This window comes from Rhipicephalus sanguineus, chromosome 5 (assembly GCF_013339695.2).
Source record: "Rhipicephalus sanguineus isolate Rsan-2018 chromosome 5, BIME_Rsan_1.4, whole genome shotgun sequence".
Lineage (NCBI taxonomy): Eukaryota > Metazoa > Arthropoda > Arachnida > Ixodida > Ixodidae > Rhipicephalus > Rhipicephalus sanguineus.
In genome coordinates this window covers 160,061,185-160,083,563 of record NC_051180.1, presented here as the reverse complement: position 1 = coordinate 160,083,563, position 22,379 = coordinate 160,061,185, and the positions used below count along the sequence as shown (strand labels likewise).

General features: G+C 45.3%; 1 protein-coding gene across 1 annotated transcript in view; it reads right to left on the bottom strand.

Annotated features, from left to right (window-relative positions):
- Positions 1 to 22,379, bottom strand: part of LOC119395040 (angiotensin-converting enzyme) — a 168,648-nt gene that overhangs the window by 441 nt on the left and 145,828 nt on the right. The window contains exons 19-28 of the mRNA XM_037662333.2: positions 20,461 to 20,569; positions 18,531 to 18,674; positions 14,663 to 14,851; positions 11,501 to 11,598; positions 7,366 to 7,535; positions 6,072 to 6,196; positions 5,516 to 5,614; positions 2,797 to 2,941; positions 581 to 679; positions 376 to 498 (exon numbers count right to left, since the gene is read on the bottom strand). Coding sequence (XP_037518261.1) covers positions 376 to 498; positions 581 to 679; positions 2,797 to 2,941; positions 5,516 to 5,614; positions 6,072 to 6,196; positions 7,366 to 7,535; positions 11,501 to 11,598; positions 14,663 to 14,851; positions 18,531 to 18,674; positions 20,461 to 20,569 — 1,301 coding nt within the window. The remainder of the gene's footprint in view (positions 1 to 375; positions 499 to 580; positions 680 to 2,796; positions 2,942 to 5,515; positions 5,615 to 6,071; positions 6,197 to 7,365; positions 7,536 to 11,500; positions 11,599 to 14,662; positions 14,852 to 18,530; positions 18,675 to 20,460; positions 20,570 to 22,379) is intronic.

Here is a 22,379-nt window from a genome sequence, read left to right as displayed (position 1 = left end):
CCCCCCCCCCCCCCCCCCCCCCCCCCAGTATCTTTTGTGGATTTACGCCGCTGCCTCCAATGCAATGTGGCCGCCGTGGCCGGGAATCGAACCCGCGCCCCCGAGCTGAGCAACTTGACACATTTCACATGCTAATCTACCAGAGCGGGTTCATTTCTAGTTTAAGAAATAGGTATACCAAACATCAAACGGAAAGAATAAGCGGTCCACATGTGTATTTCAGACGACTCGCTGTTTTTCCTGACCGCATTCTGCTGCGACGGATCATTCAAGTTTCTGCACTTCTTCGTAAGAAAGAAAGAAAGAAAGAAAGAAAGAAAGAAAGAAAGAAAGAAAGAAGGAACGAAAGAAAGAAAGAAAGAAAGAAAGAGTCACCTGAACAACTTTCCGGCCTCCTTGGATCGATAAAAGTCGCAAGTGTGCAGCGGTCCGACGTGACCGGCTTCCTCGCAGAGGGCTTTGTAAAACTGGAACTGCATGACGGCAGCCGTGAAGTACCTGGAGAAAAACAGTAAACAGCGCAATACAAGGGTTCGTTAGTACATCGGCTGCGGTAGTCAAAGTGGCTCTCGCTGCGTACCTAATGTAGGGCACGCTCCCGGAAATGTGGAACTTGGATGGAGGATCGAAGTCTTCCGCTGTTCTCGCTACTCCGGGACAGATGCCTTGGTACTCCAGTCTGGTGAAATTAAAAACACGAAACACGTGACTATGCTGCCGCCGAAAACGGAAAAACAAATAGCTGCGTTCGGGACTGTGAGCGGCCACTATTTTTGAGGTACGATAACAGAAACAGTATATCGTCATCCTATATACAAGTTAACTATACTGTGATGCGATAGTCCTAAGTTGTGGCCACCGTCCATCTTTTCTCTGATTGCACTTCGACATCGTTTGCACGATGCTCGCCCTCCTTTCTCAGTTGTAATACGGCAACTATTACGACCTTATATAGCCTGGTGTTAACTATTACGACCTTATACCACCACCACCACCACCACCTTTCTCTTACACTCTAAGAAAGTAAAGTCCTTTGACTTTTTTGCACGCACATAGCGCTCACATAAATAACTGTTTACAGAGACATGTTAAGTCTCTTCTGGAGAGTCCCGCGTGCTAAAACTCCCCAAAAGAGAGTTAATTAATGTGCCTCTTTAAAGAGAGTATTATATGTGAGAGTTATATAAGTGGCAAAAAAAGAGTCAAAGGACTTGCTTTTTTTTAGAGTGTTCTGTTATGTATATGCTACAATTTCGAGCAAGCCATTTACGCGTTCTACGAATTTCCACACGTGAGTGGCATTGCTAATGTTGCAGAAGTGCGCCGCATTGCCTTACTCGTGGCTACAAGCCGGTTTGGACAACCACGCCCGTCCACTATGCTCTCGCATGCAGCCTTACTTTCTATTTTTTTCGGTGCTGCTAACAGACAGTGTGCATTCTGACGTGTAGCGTTTAGACGGTAAAATAAAGAACAGCCCGACATTCGCGCAATCGTTGCCGGTGATCTGTATAATTTCATTCGTAGCTGCAAGCATGCCTAATAATCCACGATGTCCTGAGACACGAGCTGGGTCGTCAACTTTCACTGCCAGGCGCACCCAGGAATAAACATCGTGGGATACGGCACGAATGAAGGGATTTTACGAGGAGTCATGAAGGGAATACCATATTACAAGCAAACACGTGGGAAAACATGGTGCGTCCAAGCACGCGCGATCAACGGGAGAGAGAGAGAGAGACTCTTTCTTGGAAAAAGAGAGATTTTTGCCGGCGTCAGTATACCGCTGGCATGCTACTCTGTGTAGGGATGGGGAACGGGATTGACAGACTAAAGAAGAGAGGGAAGGAAATAATAATAAAAAGAAAGAATATAAAAAAATGAAATGCGCAAGTGAACCTGATAGAAATATTTACAACGAGTGTGTCAGGTAAGTGAAGCCTTTGCTGTATGAAATAATCATGCAATCATTAAAGCTTTCCGACTAGCCAGGCGAGTGTGCTGTTCGTAGCGGATAATCATGTGGTGTCATATAAGTACGACAGAAAAGTAAAACGCTGCGTATACGATGGTAAAATCAACGAAGGTAAAAGAACAATTTATCGACATAAGCTGATTTATTGTTTAGGTTTAGTGTTTCTCTAATATACATCGTTAGTGCCTATACGGGTTATCTTTTTTGGGGGGGTTATCTTTACTTTTTCTTTTGCCGGTCCCTGAGATTGGTTGTTTGAAGCGGCATGATTAAAGGGACACTAAAGAGCAAAACGATTTTTCTCGTATTAGTAAACTACTCTTTCATGATTCCAAAAACACCACGCTTGCTGCGAGAAGACGCTTAGTTAGCGAGAAATCGCGCAAAAAGAAAATGTGGGTGGCGACGCCACCTTGAAGTTTCCGCACCATTCGCCGTGACGTCACATATTTTGACGGCGTCTACTAAGGCCTAGGTAGTTCCTTAACGGTAACAATAAGTACACTATCCTCTGAGAGGGCCATAGAGTTAACATACAAAGTTTGAGGAAATTTTGTTGAGCCAATGGCGCCAATATACGATAAGTACACTTTGAAATCCGTGACGTCACGCGTGGAGATTTTGGCGCGAAATTTAAAACCGAAACTTAAAACTTCATTTTCTCCTTTATTAATACACCTATGATGGTGAAATTAACGACATTATAGTTCTCAAAGTACGATTTATCAATCTGAACCGATTCATTGTTTCTCTTTAATGTCCCTTTAAAAAAAGGGGGGTGCAGTTTAGAGGCAATCAGAAAGGCATTCGCGAGCACTCACAGGTGGTCCCACCAGCCTTTGTTGTACTCCTCAGGCTTGTACTCTCCCTTGAACACTTTCCACCGCCAGAGGTCGTAGATGTACAAGGAGGGCAGAGCGGCCACTTTGTCCAGCGCGACTCTGTAGAGTTGGTTGATGTGCCGCTCTGCGGGGTTTAATAAAAACAGCAAACCTTCAATGTGGCTACCACGAAAAATTATGTGTGAAAATTAACGGCGGAAAATAAAGACGTTCGTTCGTTCGTTCATTCATTCATTCATTCGTTGAAGGGATACTGAACAAAATTTTCGCCGCCGAGATAAATGACTCAATTGAAAGATTGGGTGCTGAAATCTGTTGAAACAACCTTCATTTCAGCCAGAGACTAGCAGAAAATAATGAATTTAATGCATTTTTCGCGAATTGGCGCGTCTAGCGGCCGCGCCGCGAACTAGAGAGGAAGTGACGCGAAACTCTGCGGATAGCGACTCGCCAACCGTGCTCGCAGCAAAATCGCTTACCAATCGACATCGCAAGCCGCCACCCGCAGCCGCTCGCGCGTCTCTCCCAAAACGTGTTTTCACGGTCGGGAAGGTGTTCTCCGTGCGTGTTCTCAACCGGCAGCCAACGACGCCATTGCCGCGCTCTCGGCCATATTACGGTCCCTAGAATAGACTGTTTTCTCAAGCGGAGCTTGCGCCCACGTCTACGAATTTGCCGTCTGTGTTGTGTGCTGCTACGTAATGTGAACGGTGAAGCACCTGACACAACGCAGAATGCCTCAACGCTGTTCTGCGCTAGGGTGTGCCCTGTCATACACTTCCAACAGAGCCGAAGCTTCGAAGGATATGGATTCGCGTTGCGCGCCCATCGCAGCCAACGTGGGTGCCTTCAAAGCGTGACTTTTTGTGCTCCGAACACTTCGAGGATAGTGACTATGAGTTACTGTGTAAATTGCTGGTCCCGGCTGCCGACCCACGTTGGGCTACGGCGGCTCGTCTGGCTCGTCGTCCTTGCTGTCGCTTGACACAGCAGAACGGTCACATGCATATGGTTGTATTTGGCGCATCCGTTTTGGAGGCCTGTCGAACTCGGAGTCGCAATGACCGCTCGTGGAACCACTGTCACTCGCACCTTGCATCTTTGCGCTCTCGCGACACGCTCGGTAGTTGTAGCGGTTTTTGAGGAATAAGCGCTAGTTTGTTTCCTATGTGGGGAAAAGAGGACAAAGCTCAGCGCCACACCAGCCACCCTCGGTTCTTGAGAGGAGAGGTGGTGAAAGGGAAGTGGCAAGGCAGGAGAGACGTGCCGCTTGCCCCCCTCTTGCTGGAGCACTCGACGTCACGTCCGCCGACAAGCGCAGTGGCATGCAGCCGCCGCGCTCTCACAATCCACTAAAAATACGGCCAACTGCTCGAAATTACGTGAAATAAACGCTGCGTACAGGAACAGTCGTGTCGTCCGAGTCGAATGTAAGTGTTTTCGTAGCTTTTTCAAATTTTTGTTCAGTATCCCTTTAAAGGCCAACTCCGGCGATTTTTCGAGGTCGATGGATCTCAATGAAATTCGCTGGGTACGTTCCTTTGCACGTTTCCGTCATTTATGCCAAATTACAGGCTTGAGACATGCGCAGATTGTTTGCAAATGAATTTTAAAGATTGCAAGCGCCCTCCTGGCTTCCCACAATTATTGGCAACATTGCGTCTGCGACGTCAGTATTGGGAAGGCGGCGAAAGTGACGCAGCCGAGGGCACCACTAACTTCGGCCGCTACAGCGAGCGTCTGCTGTGCTGGCCGAGACACTGTCATTATCAGACGCGGCACTGTCAGTCGCAGACATTACGGCGTGCTCATCTCTCCACTGTGCGCCTGCTCGTCCCGGCTGTCACAGTTTTCATACTCCGCGCCGGCGTGACCGGCATGCCTTGCACGACTTCCGGTTCGTTCGTAACAACGTCTACGTCATACGTAGACAGTACACTCGGTTGGGTTTCGGTTTCGGTGTCGCGCTTTTTTGCTTATTTAAAGTTATTCTTCAATTTGCCGAGTATTTCTGCTATCGGGCCCGTAACAGGAGCGTCTCAGAACATAAAAGCACCATTACTTTGACATGGCCAAAAAATCGCCGGAGTTGGCCTTTAAAGTGCCCATCAACAGCTCTAGGCCTTAGTATTGGCGCGCTTCTGTTACACAGAGAACAGAAAAAAAGGAAACGAAACAAAGAACCCGAACAAATAGTGGTACAGGGTTGAGTGGATGTCACGAAGCTTTGGCATTGATCAGACTTGGTGTAGCAGGTTTCATGTAGGTTTTCATGATAAGCAAACTCTTCCGCGTTTAGCTCCTTTAGTGTTTCCTTAATGACTTTCTAGTAAACCAGGCCGTGCAGTTGCAGCTGTATAGACTGCCACTCTGCTGTCGGTCGCAGGCGATTATCTTCTTTTTTTTTTCTAATTCTGTATTGATAGTTCCGATCAAGCTGTACGTAGAAATAAATATGACAACCGGCTCTCATCGTGGCGACTAAAGAGGGAGGCTGAGCGAGGCCTGTACAAACGTACAAATAGACGAGTGCGCTGTTGTATACTTACGCGTGGCAGCAGCCCTGTCTTCTCGCTGCCGCTGAGCTGCGTGTCAGGGAAGCGCACGCGATAATTCATCGACGCCCTCTATGCCGCCTAGTTAAACGATACGCGTTATTTTCCGGTTGCGGTGAATGCGGAATGGTTAGTTTAATTACCGTTATCTTCCGTGTCCTCTTCCAGTAGACCAATCGCGTTCAGATGCTTCGGAGTGGTGAAGGAGAGGGCGATTGTGTCTCCAACCGCCTCGTGGAAACCTGCAGGCATATTACCATATATATCATGTATTATCAGCAAGCAACAACTACGCCAACAAACAGTTCTGGTGAAAGATATATTACGAATTATACACTAAATATTACGAAGAAAAAAAAAGTCCTTGAACAGGGAATGCCGCTTTCAACGAGCAGTCTTCGTCAAGCCCCGAAGAAGACGAGTTCACTTGCCGGAACATTGGCTTCGTCGACCTTTCCCTGAGCAAGCATTTTTTCATCGCTTCAAGCCTTTCCCTAAAATCCTTAGACTTGTTTCTTATTTAAATATTGCGACAACATTTGCTCTTGATTATCAACTGATAATCGTAAGTCTACGTGGCTGTCACTCTTAAATGATCGGTTAACAAGGTTCCTTGCGAGTTTGGCGCCATTTATGATGATACCGGCGTGCGCCCAAACAGCGTGGTACTACTAAGCCGGAGAGCTGAATCCTATATACCTGGATTCGCTCCGGTTCGGAAGAATATGGGTTGGCGTGCGTACAGAAGGTCGTACTCGATGTGTCCCATCTCGTGGTGCACGACACGCAGGTCGTCCGCCTTCACTTGCGTGCACTGCTTGATCCTGGACGGGAAGAATACGAAGCGTGGTTGCGTACACCGTGACCACACTTCTTCACGAAACGTGGCTTCGGGATTTTGAGATTAGAGCACCTCCATCTTGTCTTTACCAGCCAGTTTCACCGCTTAGAATCAGGGGTCTCAAACTCACCTCACGTAGTGGGTCGCAGTCACGAAATTTGCTCCCGCTATAGTGCCGGGGCAGTGAAGAATTTTGTTCGGAGCAGGGGGGGAGGGGATTATTGAAAGAAAATGTCAGCTAACGTTGCCATTTGAAGGAAGGCTTTTGCAATATCATATATGGGTCATTTCTGAAAGGGATCGGGCCTCAAGGCTCGAGAAACATATCTATACCAATCCCCAGAATGACTAAAATCTGGACGCCGATTCTCAAATGTAGAGTTTTCGATGCACACTTATGTTTCAACATGTGGTGACGGCATGGGGTGCCTCACGAATAATATGGGGCGAAGGCAGTCATGTGCGCGGGTCGCATGCGGCCGCGTGTTTGAGACCCCTGGTTTGGAAAGTAGCTTTATTCAGCAGCACGTTTTCAGAGCCTACCAAAGTGTTTGAAATAATAAGGCGGTGGTCTCACTCGGTCTGCGCAGCCTCTGTGACTTTCTGTTTCATGGCAGATTTTGATGATGATTTCTGTTGCGGCTTCTATGAACAGACGTTGAATAAAAGGAGCTCAACTGCTGCCTGTCGCATTTTGGCGTTTATGAAAATGTGGCGCACCAAGGCGAAGAATGCTATACTCTACTAAGAGTTAACATAAGCTCCGTTGTAAGATGTTTTGAGTTTTGTTTTATTCAGCTTAAAGGAACGCTAACGATAAGACTGCGGGAAAATGTGTATTTCACGGGTGCGCTGTCACGCGTGCGATTCGCCCTCGCAGACCCAGCATCGGACATGCTCTCTGGCAGACATAGATATAACGTGTTTCCAGGCGTATAACCCGCCCCTGCATATAACCCGCATAATAATCCGCGGTAAAAAAAAAAAATGTTAAAATAACACCCCCGCCTATTACCGTGAAATCACCTTTTGTGCATTGTGGTAAAGTCAACTTGCACACCGAAATTTGCGTACAGCCCGCAACCCGACATTTTGTAATTTCTCCCAACCTTATTATGAGCGAGAAAATACGGTGGTTGTTAGCTTGCCCACCTGACGTCGCCAGTGCCACAGAAGTCCCAGGCGGAAGCGTGGCACACAACCTCTCTGTCGTCCGGTTTCACGAGAAGCGAATTTTCCCAGAAAGATTCCGGCATGGGAGGAAGACCGAGGGAGGTGAAGAACTCTTCGGCGAGTCTGAACATGTCGATAACGGTCATGTTCTGTAAAATACGATTATCAAGGATTAAAAAAACTTCAGGACGCTTGAGCTTCGCCTTGAAGAGTATAGAATGCGATAGCGTGATCGGGCCCCATTTGCACGGAGTTATCATTCACTTGCCAGGCTTCGCTTCTCAGTGGTCACATCAACCGCGCGGCGATGTAAGGAACGTCTGTGCGCTTAACATTGCCGTTTGAAACTCTCTTACAATATATGCCTAGCGTGATGTTGCGAAGTGCCTACTGCGCCATTATTCATCATATTAGGAATCGGCGAGGTGTATACGCGTTCGTAAGGCAATACATGCAGCTGCACGCTTCGCTGATGCTGTTGCTGATGATCGCGATTAATTATGCCCAAGCGCTTTGTAAATGGTGGGCCTTTAAACGACCCACTCGCAGCGCGCTTCACATGGAGTGACGTCTGGTACCATTCTACCTCTCTGCCACGCAATATTCCATGTGTTAACACTTAATACACATCACGCACTACATCGCACCTGTGCAGGATTTTTTTCTCGAAGCAATCTCGATCAGTGGCGTGGCTAGGTGGTAAAACACGTGTTTGCCTATCAGAAAGGCTCGGTTCGAATCCCACTCGAGCCGAGGATTCTTATTTATTTATTTATTTATTTATTTATTTATTTATTTATTTATTTATTTGCGTGCATCTCGATTTTTTTCCTCACAAGCAGCGACGCCTGCACCGACGCCGACTCAGCAATTTCTGCGAAACGAGCTCTTTAACGCTGTCTCGTTAAAACGAGGAAAAAGCAGGAGGGAAAAATGCCCCCACCTCCCCGAAGGGAATCGTGAGGAAATGCGAATGCATTTCTTGCGTCGAGAGCACACGGCGTAGTAATTTTAATGGCGTAAAGCTGGACACATCGACGCGCTCAAGTGTCTCCCTTTTGGGCGCCTCTTTCAACGAACGCTTCCTACGTGCGTTCGTAATCACCTCGGGGATGTTGCCACCGCCTTCAATGCAGCACAAACGCGTTTAGAACGCGCTGTTTTCAGACTGTGCCAAGGCAGCACAAACGCTACAAACGCGTTTCAAACGCACTGCCTTGAGGCGGTGGCGCAGGGAGGAGAGAAAGCGAACGGCGAGAGAAGGAGCGGCGAAGCACTGCACCTACCCTTTCTTACACTCTCTCCACACACGTGGGAGCTCCGCCGAGATCCCGCGATGCGAGCGCCCTCACACGCCAGAGCGCGCACCTCCTCTCCACTCACTCTCCGCTACTCCGCCCGCACCACCTGCTTCGGTTGCTAGGGGCGAGGATAAGCGCGTGCGCCCGCAGCTGTTGCTATGGGAGAGGGATTGAGAGCGGAGAGGCGCGCGGACACCGACGCCTGACCCCGACTGAGAAATGCATTCGCATTTAAAAGCAATTCAGCTTTGCGCGAGCCTAATCGCATATGCCTTGAGAGAAGTGCTGAACAGGAGCGTGCCGAATATCGAATCGTTTTGGAAGTTGTCGAATGTTGAATCGAACAGTGAGTTATTTGATTCGGTACTTCATGCCGACGGCCGCTATTCGTAAGTGCGAATGTGTGCCGAATAGATAACAGCCATTTCGAAGTTGTCAATTGCACCCAGACAAACCTCAAAAATGGCGCAAAAATAAGATGAGTTCTATCCCAGCGGACACATACACTGTGCGCAAAACCTGAGAGCTTATGTAGAACAGCCTACATCACTCGTACCGCTTATGCAACGGTCTTTCGATGTTCTGACTAGCTAATATGTTATCATCTTTGGGAACTACTTGTTCGCCAGTGGGACGGCCTAGGGCTCTCCCATAGTGGAGCACACAGTACTATAAATTGTTTACTTCTTTTTTGAAGCATTGTCCCGTACGCATTCCATGCTTTTAAACCCTATGCGACACACCGTCCTCATTTGGAGACGAGACTTACTTTTGCCATTTCTGTGCACTATTGGCAAGGAAGAGACTGCGAACTCTGAGCCAATGGTAAATTGAGTATTTTCGCTGCCTAAAGTTGCTGTATATCACTTCTGGTTGAAATATTTTGTTACACACGATCACTTCGGTGAAGGCAATACCACGTGCAGCGAGACTTTGTACGTGGGGCGTTTCTGCAGAAAATACAAAACTTTTTTTTTACCTCTTTAGAAATGCTCGCTGCCAGAAGACTGCTCTCAAGTAATTTTAGCTGGTCTTTGAATTAGGCTATTGAAGTATGATTAACTGTACAATAATTGGATAAAATTTATACTGTATAATTACATTTAATTGCTATAAAATACACCACAAGTTATTCTAGCAGTTCCAGTTGCTTGAAATTCGGTGTCCCGATCCTTGGCGTAAAATTATTTAAATTTCGCGCATTCGTAGAGAGTGGATCATAACGCGTGTCGCAAAGGGTTAACGCTAAAATTATGAATATGTGTACATCGTTTTATAATAAATGTAAATACTAAAGATGCCAATATCGACGAACGATTGATCGATAAACACAATCCTGCAAAACGATTAATCGTCATCGGTCAAAAGGGTATCCTTCCCGTGTAAAAGTACAAAAAACTGGGCGAGTTGGTATGAAATCATTACGAGGAAATTTGCAGCGCGCACACAATAGACAAGGACACAATAGACAATAGACAAACAAGCGAGCTGGCTTGTCTTCCTTCCTGACGTCCTTGTCTGTATAGTGTGTGCGCTGACAACTTCCAAATAATGAAGCCTTCCCATCATTCTTAAGGCAGCAGGATGGGGAAGGATAACATCGAGGGCAGGAAGCCGAAGTGGCTATATGTACTGAGAGAGAAATACGAGGCAAATCACTGTTGTGAGCAAACTTCGAGCCTGTTTACGCAAGGCTCATTACAGCAGTAATGTCTACAATAAATTCGACCGCTAATTCAGTCAAAATGGCTGACTGCGCTAGTTGGTGATCCATTCTGCTTGCTTGAAATACGAGTGCGCAACATAAACGAGGACTTAACACACGGACAAGCACTCGTATTTCAAGTAAGCAGGTAATTCAGTATGCTAAATAAATCTTCTGGCCTAAGGTGAGCTGATCTCTGTCCCCGATGTCCATGCACTTTCCGTGTGGCGGTTAGCGCCAAAACGTCACAATGTATTGCTCCCACGTGTCTACCTACTCCGCGATGACGTCACGACACACCTCTTCCTAAAATGGTTATATTGAAAAAAGTTTACTATCAACGGTGCTCTGGGAGGGGGGAGGGGGGGGACTTGCGAGCCTTTTTATATAGGATTTAGTGGTCCCAGACCTAATTTAAGGTAAATAATATTAACGTTAATATCAGCAAAATGTTATATCGGTACTCCGTAATTTGTTAATCGATAAATAAAGTTCACGTTTCTGTTAAATGCACCAAATAGTCAACTTGATATTATTATGTAATGTTGTTCTATTGGCAACCTCAGCGCGAAAATAGACAATTGAAATTCATGACGTCCCATATCGTGCACTCTGTCCAGTCTGGCGAGAAATTCAAGCAGGAGGCATCGCCTCCTTCATCGCCGCGCCATTATGGCCTCGCATTATAGCTTTTAGGAATCTTATAGCGATAGCCAAAAGTGCAGAGCGCTAATAGTAGTTAATACGTCAATCGTCCATTAACGATTTGTAAGCAGTACGTCGACATTTGAACAGTAAAACGTTCCGGTGTGGCCACGCACTGTCATAATAATAAGTGCTGGGGTTAGACGTCCCAAAGCCACGACAGGATTATAATGGCTCCGGAAATTTCGACCACCTGGTGGTCTTACGTGCGCCTAAATCTAAGTATGCGGGCCTCTAGCATTTTCGCCACCATCGAAATGCGGCCGCCGCTGCCGGGATTCGATCCCGCGACCTTCGGGTCAGTAGTCAGCACAATAACCACCCGACCACCGCCGCGGGTGACCGCGCACTGTCGCTTTTGCACCGTAATATCCAAGTAACAGACCGCGAACAGACCGCTTACCTTTTCTCTCATTGTGACTGTTATGTTCACCGCCTTCTTGTTTGGGAAAGGCTTGGTAATCTCGTTTAGGGCGTTCCAATGTTGTGAGTGAATGTGACCTGTAGAGTACAGCGAGAAATGACACTGAATGTTAGTGAAAGAGCTTGTTTTACTACATCTTGCGACTCGGCTGTTATTTTTTCAACGCTGAGTAACGGTGGATGTGGATGTGGTCAGCGACGCTGCGCTTATCAATGCATGTTAAATTGGCTGCATTTGGCACAGGATCCAATAAAACCGACTGGCGGGCTAGTGGACACTGAATACCTTTGTGTTTAGCGCAAGGAAACACGGGGACGCAAAAGACGACACACGCTGTGCCTACTCGTCTTCTTTTATGTCCTCATGTTCTCCTTGCGCTTAACGTAAAGACAGTGCAGGATTTTTGCGAGGACATGCAAAATTCAATAAAATAGAAATAAAGAGAAAGGAAACAAAACACACAGCAATGTGCGTATAAAGACCTGGGGCCGAATTCACGAAACTTGTCTTTCGTAAGCGCGTTTTCCGATTGGTCAGCTGGCTTCGCTAATCATATGTCCCGCATTGTGATTGGCTGAAATAACCTCTTACTAAAATTTGTAGCGTAAGGCGTTTTTGTGAATACGGGCCCTGCAGGTTAGGGCGCCTTGGAACACTCGAGACATTCCGTATACTCAAACGATAAAACTGTGCAGAGAACTGCTATCACCGGTGAAGCGGGGACTCGCGGAATGCCAGGTGAGAGTCGGGAAAAAAAGCCTATAGGTATAATGCAGCGAACAACGGAACGAAAGCTAATAGCTGAAAATCTTTGAGGAGGACAGCGGTGCAGATTAAAGATAAAATGTGTGTAGGTGTTACGTTTAGAATAAAAAACTGCGCCGAGGACGAGACACCAGATTAGGAGACGACAGGGCGATGCGTAGGTGGTATTGTAAGTTGATATTTAGCGGGATTTGTCGAAAGAGGAGGGTCATCGGTAATGCGTCGACAAGATAACTGGTGGTGCCTGTCACGAGTGAAAGAATGAAAGGTGCGATTGTGCTTTTTTTTATGTCAGGATATCATGCCTCGTATACTACCGCCAAGTGAAAAGAGAAAATACTGCAGTACGGGGAAAAAAAAAACCAAAGTATGAAAGAAAAAACGTTCGAAATATTTTTACCGCCAGATTTCTCAAAAGATGCTTATTATTATACATGAGGTTTACTCATTCACTACAACGAGTTAATCAGAGATCCACCCATCGAGTGGAAAAGAGGCTACCCTTCTCAAGGATTGCCGTGGTGCTATGTGAAGCGCAGTGGCTATAAGGGCGGTGCTATTATTGACTCTCAGTTGATGTCAAGAGCTCAACGGCGGAACGTTCAAGGGCACTGACGTCATATATTTTAGAGCCGGCCCTACTATCCCGTCACAGTAGCGCCGCCGGGGCGTTTACCGTATTTTCTCGCGTATAACCTGCCCAAGGTACACAAAAAAAAAAATCCGGAAATAAAGTCGGGTTGCGAGTTATGCGTGAATTTCGGCGCACAAGTTGGCTTCACGGTACTGCAAGGAAGGCGGCTTCAAAGCAATACGTGAAAAATAAATAAATAAATATATATATATATATATATATATATATATATATATATATATATATATATATATATATATATATATATATATATATATCCGTTGTTCATTTTTCCGGGGTTTGTAGTTGGGGGTGCAGGTTACATGCAGGGGCGGGTAATATGCGAGAATATACGGTGTCTGCGTCGCCAGAGTTTCTATTGGGCCAATCTACACAATCTGCAAAACAAGCACGTAAGTGCTGAAAAACGGCAATGCAGTGAAGGAAGGCAAGTGTAGAGGAACACACACCAACTCGCCCACATCGCAGTTCTTTTTCTGGGTCATTTGACTGCGCAGAAAACATGCCGAAAATCGTATTCGACTTGCGGATAGGTCGCTTCATAGCGCGTAAAGAACAGAAAAAACGCTCGACAGATAGAAACAGAGGAATAAACGGTCGGTAGAATGTGTACCCTCGGCGCCGAGAGTTTAGCATCGGACGCGTTAGTCGAAGGTCGCAGGTTCGGTCCCTGCCGGCGGCAAGTTATCTTTTCGTCCACTTTACTTTCTTCACATTCACATTCTAAATACTAGATATCACCCCCTATACTTTCATTGGCGTTATTGTCTGTTAGTTCTCATTAAGAAAAAGCTCAGTATCCCCGCTGCTTCGGCGGGCAGCCTTGAATGAAAATTTCCGGCCCGTTCTAAAACGTGCTTACAACATACACTTGTACAGTTCTACCAAATACAGACACAAATTACTGGGAAATTCAAAGTTTTCAGGGACCTAGTGGTCCCTAATGTTTTAACGCCGGCGGCACATTACCGAGAGAGACATAGAATTAGCTTTTATTCGCACCTGTACAAAAAAAAAAAAAAAATGACGGGGGAGAAGGCTTTAGTCGCAGACCCCATTTAAAACACTGTTATAATTATTAACTATATAATTATCTCATTTCTGAGAAAAGGCAGGAGTCAGGGCAAGATGGAAGCCTGCAGTGAAAAAGGCGTAAACATGGTTTTTTGCGCTGGAGCCGACGTTTCGACAAGCGGACGAAAGCAGTTGCAGCCTTGAAGAACACAAGTCCGCTTGTCGAAACGTCGGCTGCAGCGCACCCCGTTTACGAATTTTTCATCGCATTTCTGAAGGCACACAAAGTGTCCGTGTGCTCTTCTGACTAATAAAGCGGCACCGTTTTGTGTTCTTGTCACAGTTAAACGCATCTCGCTGTCATTATTCTTAAAGCACTCACAAATTACAAGATCTTCAGCCATAAAGCAATTCATTTCAACGGAAGAAGGCATATCAGAGAACTGTAGAAATTATGCACTATAAATAAAGTTAGAGAATTTGAAGCGTAACATGTGACACGGCATTGCTGCAGGAGTGGCCGCCATACTATAGTGAATATGAAAAAAAAAGGGATATTGATTATGAATCAGAAATATCCGTTGAAAGTAACTTTGACATAACGCGGCATGAATTTAACTAAGAGCCTTAACAAGTACGCTTGTTCGTGTCTGGCTGTTTTAGTTACGTGTCACAGAGCACAGCAAGCAACATGACTGCATGCTTACCGAGCAGATGCGCGGGTATTGGGCCGTCGGCCTTGATCTTGTCGCCGTAGACGTCGATCAGCCTTGCCCTGACGTAAGCGTGCAGTTGCTTGTACAGGGGCTCCAACTGCTTCCACAGACGCGCCATGCTCTCTTCGAATCCTTCGTACTCGTACGTTTCCTGCCACATCTGGCTGGCGTCCTCGAAGCCTGGAGAATAATTTCATTCTGTTTATTTACCAGAATGGAATAGACATTATCCCGGATCGGCTCCTAGGCTAAAAGCCGCAAAAAGTAATAATAAATCAAGCTGTTTGATGGCGCCCAGGAGACCATTTACATGGCAACATGCCACAGCATAGAAAAACTTAGGATTACAAATGAGTCACATATAATCACACTTTTGTAAGAAATACAAGTCTTTGCACAGACAGCAGGAAATGTTTTTCTATAATAAATAAATACATAAATAAATAAATAAATAAATAAATAAATAAATAAACAAATAAATAAATAAATAAATAAATAAATAAATAAATAAATAAATATTTATATATAGAGAGAGGTAAACATTCTGCTTTTAATAAAGAACTTTCTGTCTCTCTAGAGAGACAGAAAGTTCTTTATTAAAAGCAGAATGTTTACCCAGCGTACTATGGCCTGCTTGCTATTAACATAGATAGAATCTATAACTATACGCGTACACCGGTAAAAGTACAAATTCATAATAATCAAATATGTTAACAAATACAAAGAAGAAACTGTAGTACTACTTGAACAACAACAAGCAACAGCAGAAAGAAGTATTCTGACTGTAACACAAGAACTTGGCGTTAATATACACATGACACAATGAAAAACTATAACAATGTATTACTCCTAGGCGGGAACCCAGCCCGGAAACCTGCAGGAACTTATTAAAGTTATTCACTCACACACTGCTCGCGTTAAATGTACAGCATATATATTCAATTAGTTTAGACCAATAAAGTATTCGTTAAGAACATTGTTTCGGTTTATTTCATCATTGCAGGTTCATCACTCGAAGAGGAAATGAAGGTTAACGTCTCATCTTTGAATTTCGCGCCGAAACTCAAACACCTGGATGTCACTGTGTCGTCACGGATCTTGAAACTTCCTTTCTCGTATTTTGGCCGAATTAGCCGAAAAAATAATTGCCTGAAACTGACAGTCTTAAGTCTCTGACTCTCTCATAACACGATTGCAATTCATTTTTACCGATAAATAATTATCTAGACCTAATCTGACGCCGCCCAAAGCTAGCTGCGACGTCACGAAAAGTTGGTGCAATAATCTCAAGGCAGCGTTGCCAGCTGTATTTTCTTTTCGGCGCGTTTCCTGTCTTACCAAGCGTCTTCTCACGGTAACAGCGGTGGTTTTCGTATTGTGAAAAGGTAACACTGGCGTAGCCAGGGGGGTTGAAATGACTTAAGAATGGGCTTGTTGGTGAAGCTTGTGGCGCACAAAAAAGTCAGACAAAGAAAGTGACGACAAGACGATGCGCTTACCTCCAACAGAATGTTTATTAGACGTATAAGCGCTCAGAGTCCTCGCTGGCCCGACAAAGCAAAATCAAGTGCAGCGATAACTGCGAGGCGGGAGCAGATTGATTAAAGCACTTGAAATGCTATACATTCACACGTGAGGAGCCACGCCGCTGCGTTTTGTTTAAGAATGCAAGCACTCTTTTCCGTTAGGTCAATACATGCTGTGCTGATAGAAGAAGCTCCCGCTTTCGCGATTTCCACTGCCTCTATAATCTCGGGGCATGTCATGCACATGGTGTTGGGTGTTTCAAGCACCCCCCCCCCGCCGAAATTTTCCAATTTTGCATGTTTAATATACACGCATACAAACACACGTACCAACATGCATAACAAGCGGTTAACGCCCCCCCCCCCCCTTTCCCCCCCCGAAAAAACATTCTGGCTACCTCGTGCACTGCTCCTTAGCATGAGAGATGTCGTTTTTATCGTGTAGCACTTCAATGAAACAACGTGCCATTACGAGTATCCCGTGGCTATGGGGGTGTGCGCGCACTGCAGGAAGCTATTGAGAAACAACCTGTCGCCACGATACACCTCGATACACCTCGATACACCCCAAAAATACTTCGATACACCTCGTAACGCTGGGCTCAGAGCAAAAAAAAAAAAAAAAAAAGAAATGCAGCATAGAACAACTCGCTGACTGCTTCGCATGAAACCGATTCCCACAAGGCGTGGGATCTGTCTAATTTTTTAAAAATTAAGGTAGTCCGCACAGTGGGAAAAGCAAAGATTCATGCGAGTGCACATGGTACGAATAGGCTGGCGTTAGCGTGGTTGACGTCATATTGACACCAAGACTAACCACATGTCGTCATCCTGAATCCTTAACGCCTTATTAAACAAGGACAAACTCCTTCAAAATCCCCCCCCCCCCCCCCCACTATATTTAAAGGGGTCCTGCAACACTTTTCGAGCATGCTCAAAAAGCGCTACCGATCGGTAGTCGAGGCTCCCGAGAACACGCGAGCCAAATATTACAGCGATGCGCACGGCCTGGAATTTACAATAAATTCTCAAAGTCAGCTGAAAATCGCTCCCTCTTCACTCGACAAATGATGTATTAGTCCGCAAAATATGACGCGATTGTCGGCAGTTCCACCATTGGCTGATGTTATAATCACGATAACACCCTCATTATTACTTTCGTTGTTAATTTTGAGTTCAATAAGTAGATAATATGTATGTTTATATTCTGTTATCGCGTTAAAAACACCGAACAAACATTAATATCAGCACTTCCGGTCTCACCGACAGCTCGTCTGAGCGTAGTTGCGTGGTTCCGTTTTCTTCGCCATGCGCAGCGCCGAAAACGTGAATATTTCTGTGCTTTTGACCATCGCCGGTTGCCGTTGAGAGTGGCAGCCGTTCGAGTGTTGCCTCGTCAGCTGAGAACTGCATCGTCGGCACGTTCTCACTAGCTAGTTCTCACGACCGACCGAGGCACGGGCGCAGCGTGTCTCCGATAGCAATGCTGGCGTCCGGTAATGGCGGCGCTTCGGGGTCGTCTGCCAGTGCCGTCTTACGAGGCGGTGTATCGGAGTATGGGCCGAAACCGATCTCAGCTGTCATTCGTTCCAAACGAGCGCGCAGATTTGCTTCCATGGTTGGCAGAGCGATGAAAACACTACGGCTACGGCGTTCGAGGTGCACACCCAACATTACCAATGCGACGCGCAGTTTTCAAACACGCGCGATACACAGGGCGATCGGCTCCGCTCGACGAGAACGACGCAAGCCGACCGGAAGTGGCGGCGCAGACCACGTGGTTGCGCCCAGACGTCCAGAGAGAAAAAAATGAAGAAAAAAACTCCGCCGGCGCTCTTGGGCGGAGCCTCGCTCCTCTGCGCGCGCTCGCGGCGTTCAGTTGAGGGAGAAAGCTGCGGAACGTGATCTCTATAATTTGTTAACACCACTTAGACTTGACGGATTCGAAAAATTTTTGCGGCATATGACTCGTGAAGAGTCATACGTCAGTAATGAGACTATTCCAATATAACTAAGAAAGGTGTTGCAGGGCCCCTTTAAGAATGGAACGCACGCCCATTATCATTGTTAAGCACTGACGACTCGATAGATCTAATTATTACTTGATCTGTTAACATTGCAATTGAGATGTGAGTGTTTGTTTGTTTGTTTTTCTCTCTTCTGATGCTTGTAGATGATCCTTGTTTTATAATTTTACCCCTCCTGCCTGCGCCAACAAGAGACTGAGATATATCCTCAATAAATAAATAAATAAATAAATAAATAAATAAATAAATAAATAAATAAATAAATAAATAAATAAATAAATGCAAACCCGACGAAAATGCACTGACCGTTGAGCTTTGCGGCCTTGTTCTCGAGCTCGACGTATCGGAGGAACTTCTCCTTGACCGGCTTGCCCGACACCTTGCGCCACTCGTTCCACACGTGCAGGAGCTCCTCGTAGTTGCGGGAATCCTCCAGCGTGTCCTTTATAACTGTCGTGTTTGCAAAAATCACTCACGCGAGTCGATCACCATGCGAGAGCCGATATAACTGCGCATGCGCAGTGAGCGTGAGGTAGCCCAGTAGTGTAGTGCCTATTATAAACTAGTAATAGAGATATGACACCGTGTGCACTCCTACCGAATGAAATCCACAAGTCCCATATCCAATGACACGGCCCATATCAATGTATTGGGGCACCAAGTGAAAAGGCGATGTCATGTGCACTAAAACGGAAAGTTGGACTAGTTGGAATATTGACATGGTTGATGCGGCGCTGAAAGAAGACTTTGCTTTGCTGTGTCTAAGTGTTCGTCTTTCAGCGCTATACATCAAGCATGTCAATTCGTATTGTGATCTTGTCATGATGCCATAGCTATGTACAACACTCATGGTCCTTTCAAACGTTGGTTGGCATTCGCATGTGGTACAGTACCGAACAAAATGTGAACAAAGCAAGCTTCTTAAAACAATACATATAATCCCGCAATCGGGATCATATGATTGTCGGTCACGTTTGTTCTTCTTTTCTTTTTTTGCTGGTTCAATTTTTTTACTTAGGCTTCTTACTTTATAAATAATGTTCAGTTGGTAGTGTAGCGCTTAGTGTAAGCTCCCTTCATCATTATTGGGTTTCGTTTAGTAGAATACTTAAGACTGTGCTCACTGCAGCGTATTGGATGGATGATTGGATGGATGAATACACTTTATTTTGGTCCCTCGGAACGCGCCCTAGCACGTTGCGGGCCGCTCCCACGTCGGAAGAGAAAGACCAAGTCTCTCTGCTGCGTCGCGGGGCCGTTGGACTGCCCATAGCTGTTCCGTCACAAATAAAGTGCCACCTAAGTTTGTGTTTGAGTATCAAATGCCATCCTACGCTTATAATTACTTCATTCATGATAAACAGAAGGGCGCGATACGGTATGAAGAAGAAGGACACGGGACGACGCGCTATTCCGATGAGGACCGTCAACTTCACTACTTCATTGTCACATTGCCACACGGCGTTGTGCCCTCCGTAAATACCCTTCTCGAAAACTGTGCCACAAGGCATAGACTAGCACTGTCGAAGAGAAAGATCTGCAGCTTTGTAATAAGCAGAATGGTTGATTCAGTTACAAAGATATGATAAATAAGCCAAAAGGAGAAAGCTTAACGCGATAAGATATCCACCGAGAAATTAACGTTAGACGTCCACAAGAAACAATAAGTCCAGTACTTAAAAGCCAAAACGAACGAACGAACGAACAAACAAGCGAATAAATAAGCAATATTAAGAATAGTCGGATGAAATACCAAAACCAAATGAATGACAAACATTTTTGAAGAAGTCTTTGTTTCGTCCGGAAGGCGGAAATCTGATATCGATAGCAATGTATATATTATTAAAGTACTGCATGATGTAAGGAGTGTAGTTTTACTGGCCGTATAGACATATGTCAATGAATAATCACTAAGCAATTAAATTCACAAGCATGGTGTACCAAGCGCGCACATTCAGACATGAACAGATGTACAATATAGATGCCCGTGAGTGTTCGCCTTCATAAAGGTGCAATGAAAAGCGCAGAGATCAACGAGCGTCTCCGAAGTTATCAAATCCCGCAACCACGCAAACTATATATAGCGCGGGAATACCCGAAACTGTTCTTACACTGGTTCCGCAAATGTGTTCGGAACACTGTCCCCGAACTGCTGTGTAATTCACATGCACTGAAAGTTAGTATAATTGAGCTTCGTAAAGCTTATCTCGGCGTGATGAATGAAACGCCGACTTACCCGGGTCCAGGGGTATGTTACATTTCTCGGCCGATGTGCAATTTCGTTTGAACGGGCATATCTTGGCCGACGCATGATTTTGACTCATGTCGGCGATTATTTGCACGAGCTGGAAGCAGAAAAAAGCCGGCGTCAAGTTAGCTCATAATGCGAGTTTAACGTTGCTCCCACATCTTTTACTCCCGTTGTCACGAAAATGCCGTGACCTCTATAACCAAAAGTTTCACAAAACGCGAAAACGTTTTCCTTCAACAACTGCTGAGCATTCCAATAAAATGCATTACTTATTCAAAATATAACACGTTATTAATTATTAATATTCATTACGGTGTAGTGCACGGGCTTTTCTACCGGGAATATTAGCGCAAGACGGCGTTTAGTAGAAGTTAAATCGCTAAGTGATGCAATTGTTGCAGATAACTACATAGACGCGCATTCTTTATTTTAAGTGGTATGCATACTATTTTTGTTGCACGTACAATTAAGATTCACATGGCCAACTGGTGTCCTCGAATTGTAACCTGTATTTTTCACACGAACGTGTTTTGTGCAAGGCTACACTAAGGATTCACTGACGTCATTTCCGTCATGGAAATGGCGTCCGTAAAGAGCGCGCTGATTTTCTCGCGTCAGCTGTTACATGCCGCTCAATTAACTTCAGGTTTCTGTTCACTTACGGCCTCTTGATAGAGTTCCAGTTTTCACTTAACTTTTCGTTAAGGCTGCATAGAAAAGTTCTGTCATAAGTTATGGTTGACATCGAGGACTTCGCACAGAAAGTGGGCGGAAGTGGCCCAGGAAGACATGTCACGCTGTGCGCACCGCAGCATTGGTTGAAAAGACAAGGATATTTTAAAGGATCTTCATGGTATCTACAATGTACTCGCAAATAAGGCGCGTTGTACCTGCTGCCATACATCATAAAATAAATCAGGATGTGCAAACACGGACACAAGAGAACAGAACAAGACATCGCATTCTATTATGATGAACCCTTACCAACTACACTCTCAGAAAAAAATAGAGTCATTTGACTCTTTTTCGGGAACCCTGACTTACAACGCATACAACTCTCTTTGAACAGACACATGAACTCTCAAAAGACAAAAAAAAAAGAGATTTAACTCTGTTTTGGGTCCGAAGACTGTCTTAAAGACCGAATCTCTGACTTTCTTAATATATGACTCTCTTTAAAGAGACACGCGAACTCTCTTTGAAGATTATTATCCTGTCGAGTCGTGGGGCCCAAAAGGGAGTTAACGTGTCTCTTTAAAGAGAGTCATATACGTGACAAGGCAGGACTCACCGAAAGGAGTCACACATACTATTTTTTTTTTCTTTCTCAGAGTGTAGCTCAAATTTCTGTTGTTCTTTGCCGCCATATTTCCCAACATATGCACTGTGCACATTTATACGCTTGCATTTTTAAAGATCAAACAGGCAGCAGCTATCCCTATGAAGTCGCGTTTCAAGTTCGCGTTATGACCGATTCCTACGAAAAAGGGATCGACCCTTTTTTATGGCTTGGTTACCACACTTTCGAAGGTATAGGAGGCGCCTGTGAAGCCCAAGTAATCCCTCATCAACGCATTTTTCTATAACCAATGCCCGTGAGCCTTTTCCATGGTTGTCACTGAAAATTAAATTGAGCATTTTCCTTTCAATGAAAATTGAATAAAATTATAGGGTTTTACGAGCTGAAACTACGATAGTGGGATACTCCGACTTAATTTTGACAACCTGGGGTTCCCTTAATGCGCACCTAAATCCAGACACACGGGTGTTTTTTGCATTTCGCCTCCATCGAAATGCGGCCGCCGTGGCCAGGATTCAACCCCGCTTCCTCGACCTCAGCTAAGCATCACACAAGCTTTCAGAGCGAGTGGTGCCCTTTTACATTTCATTCGTATTGAGGGGTC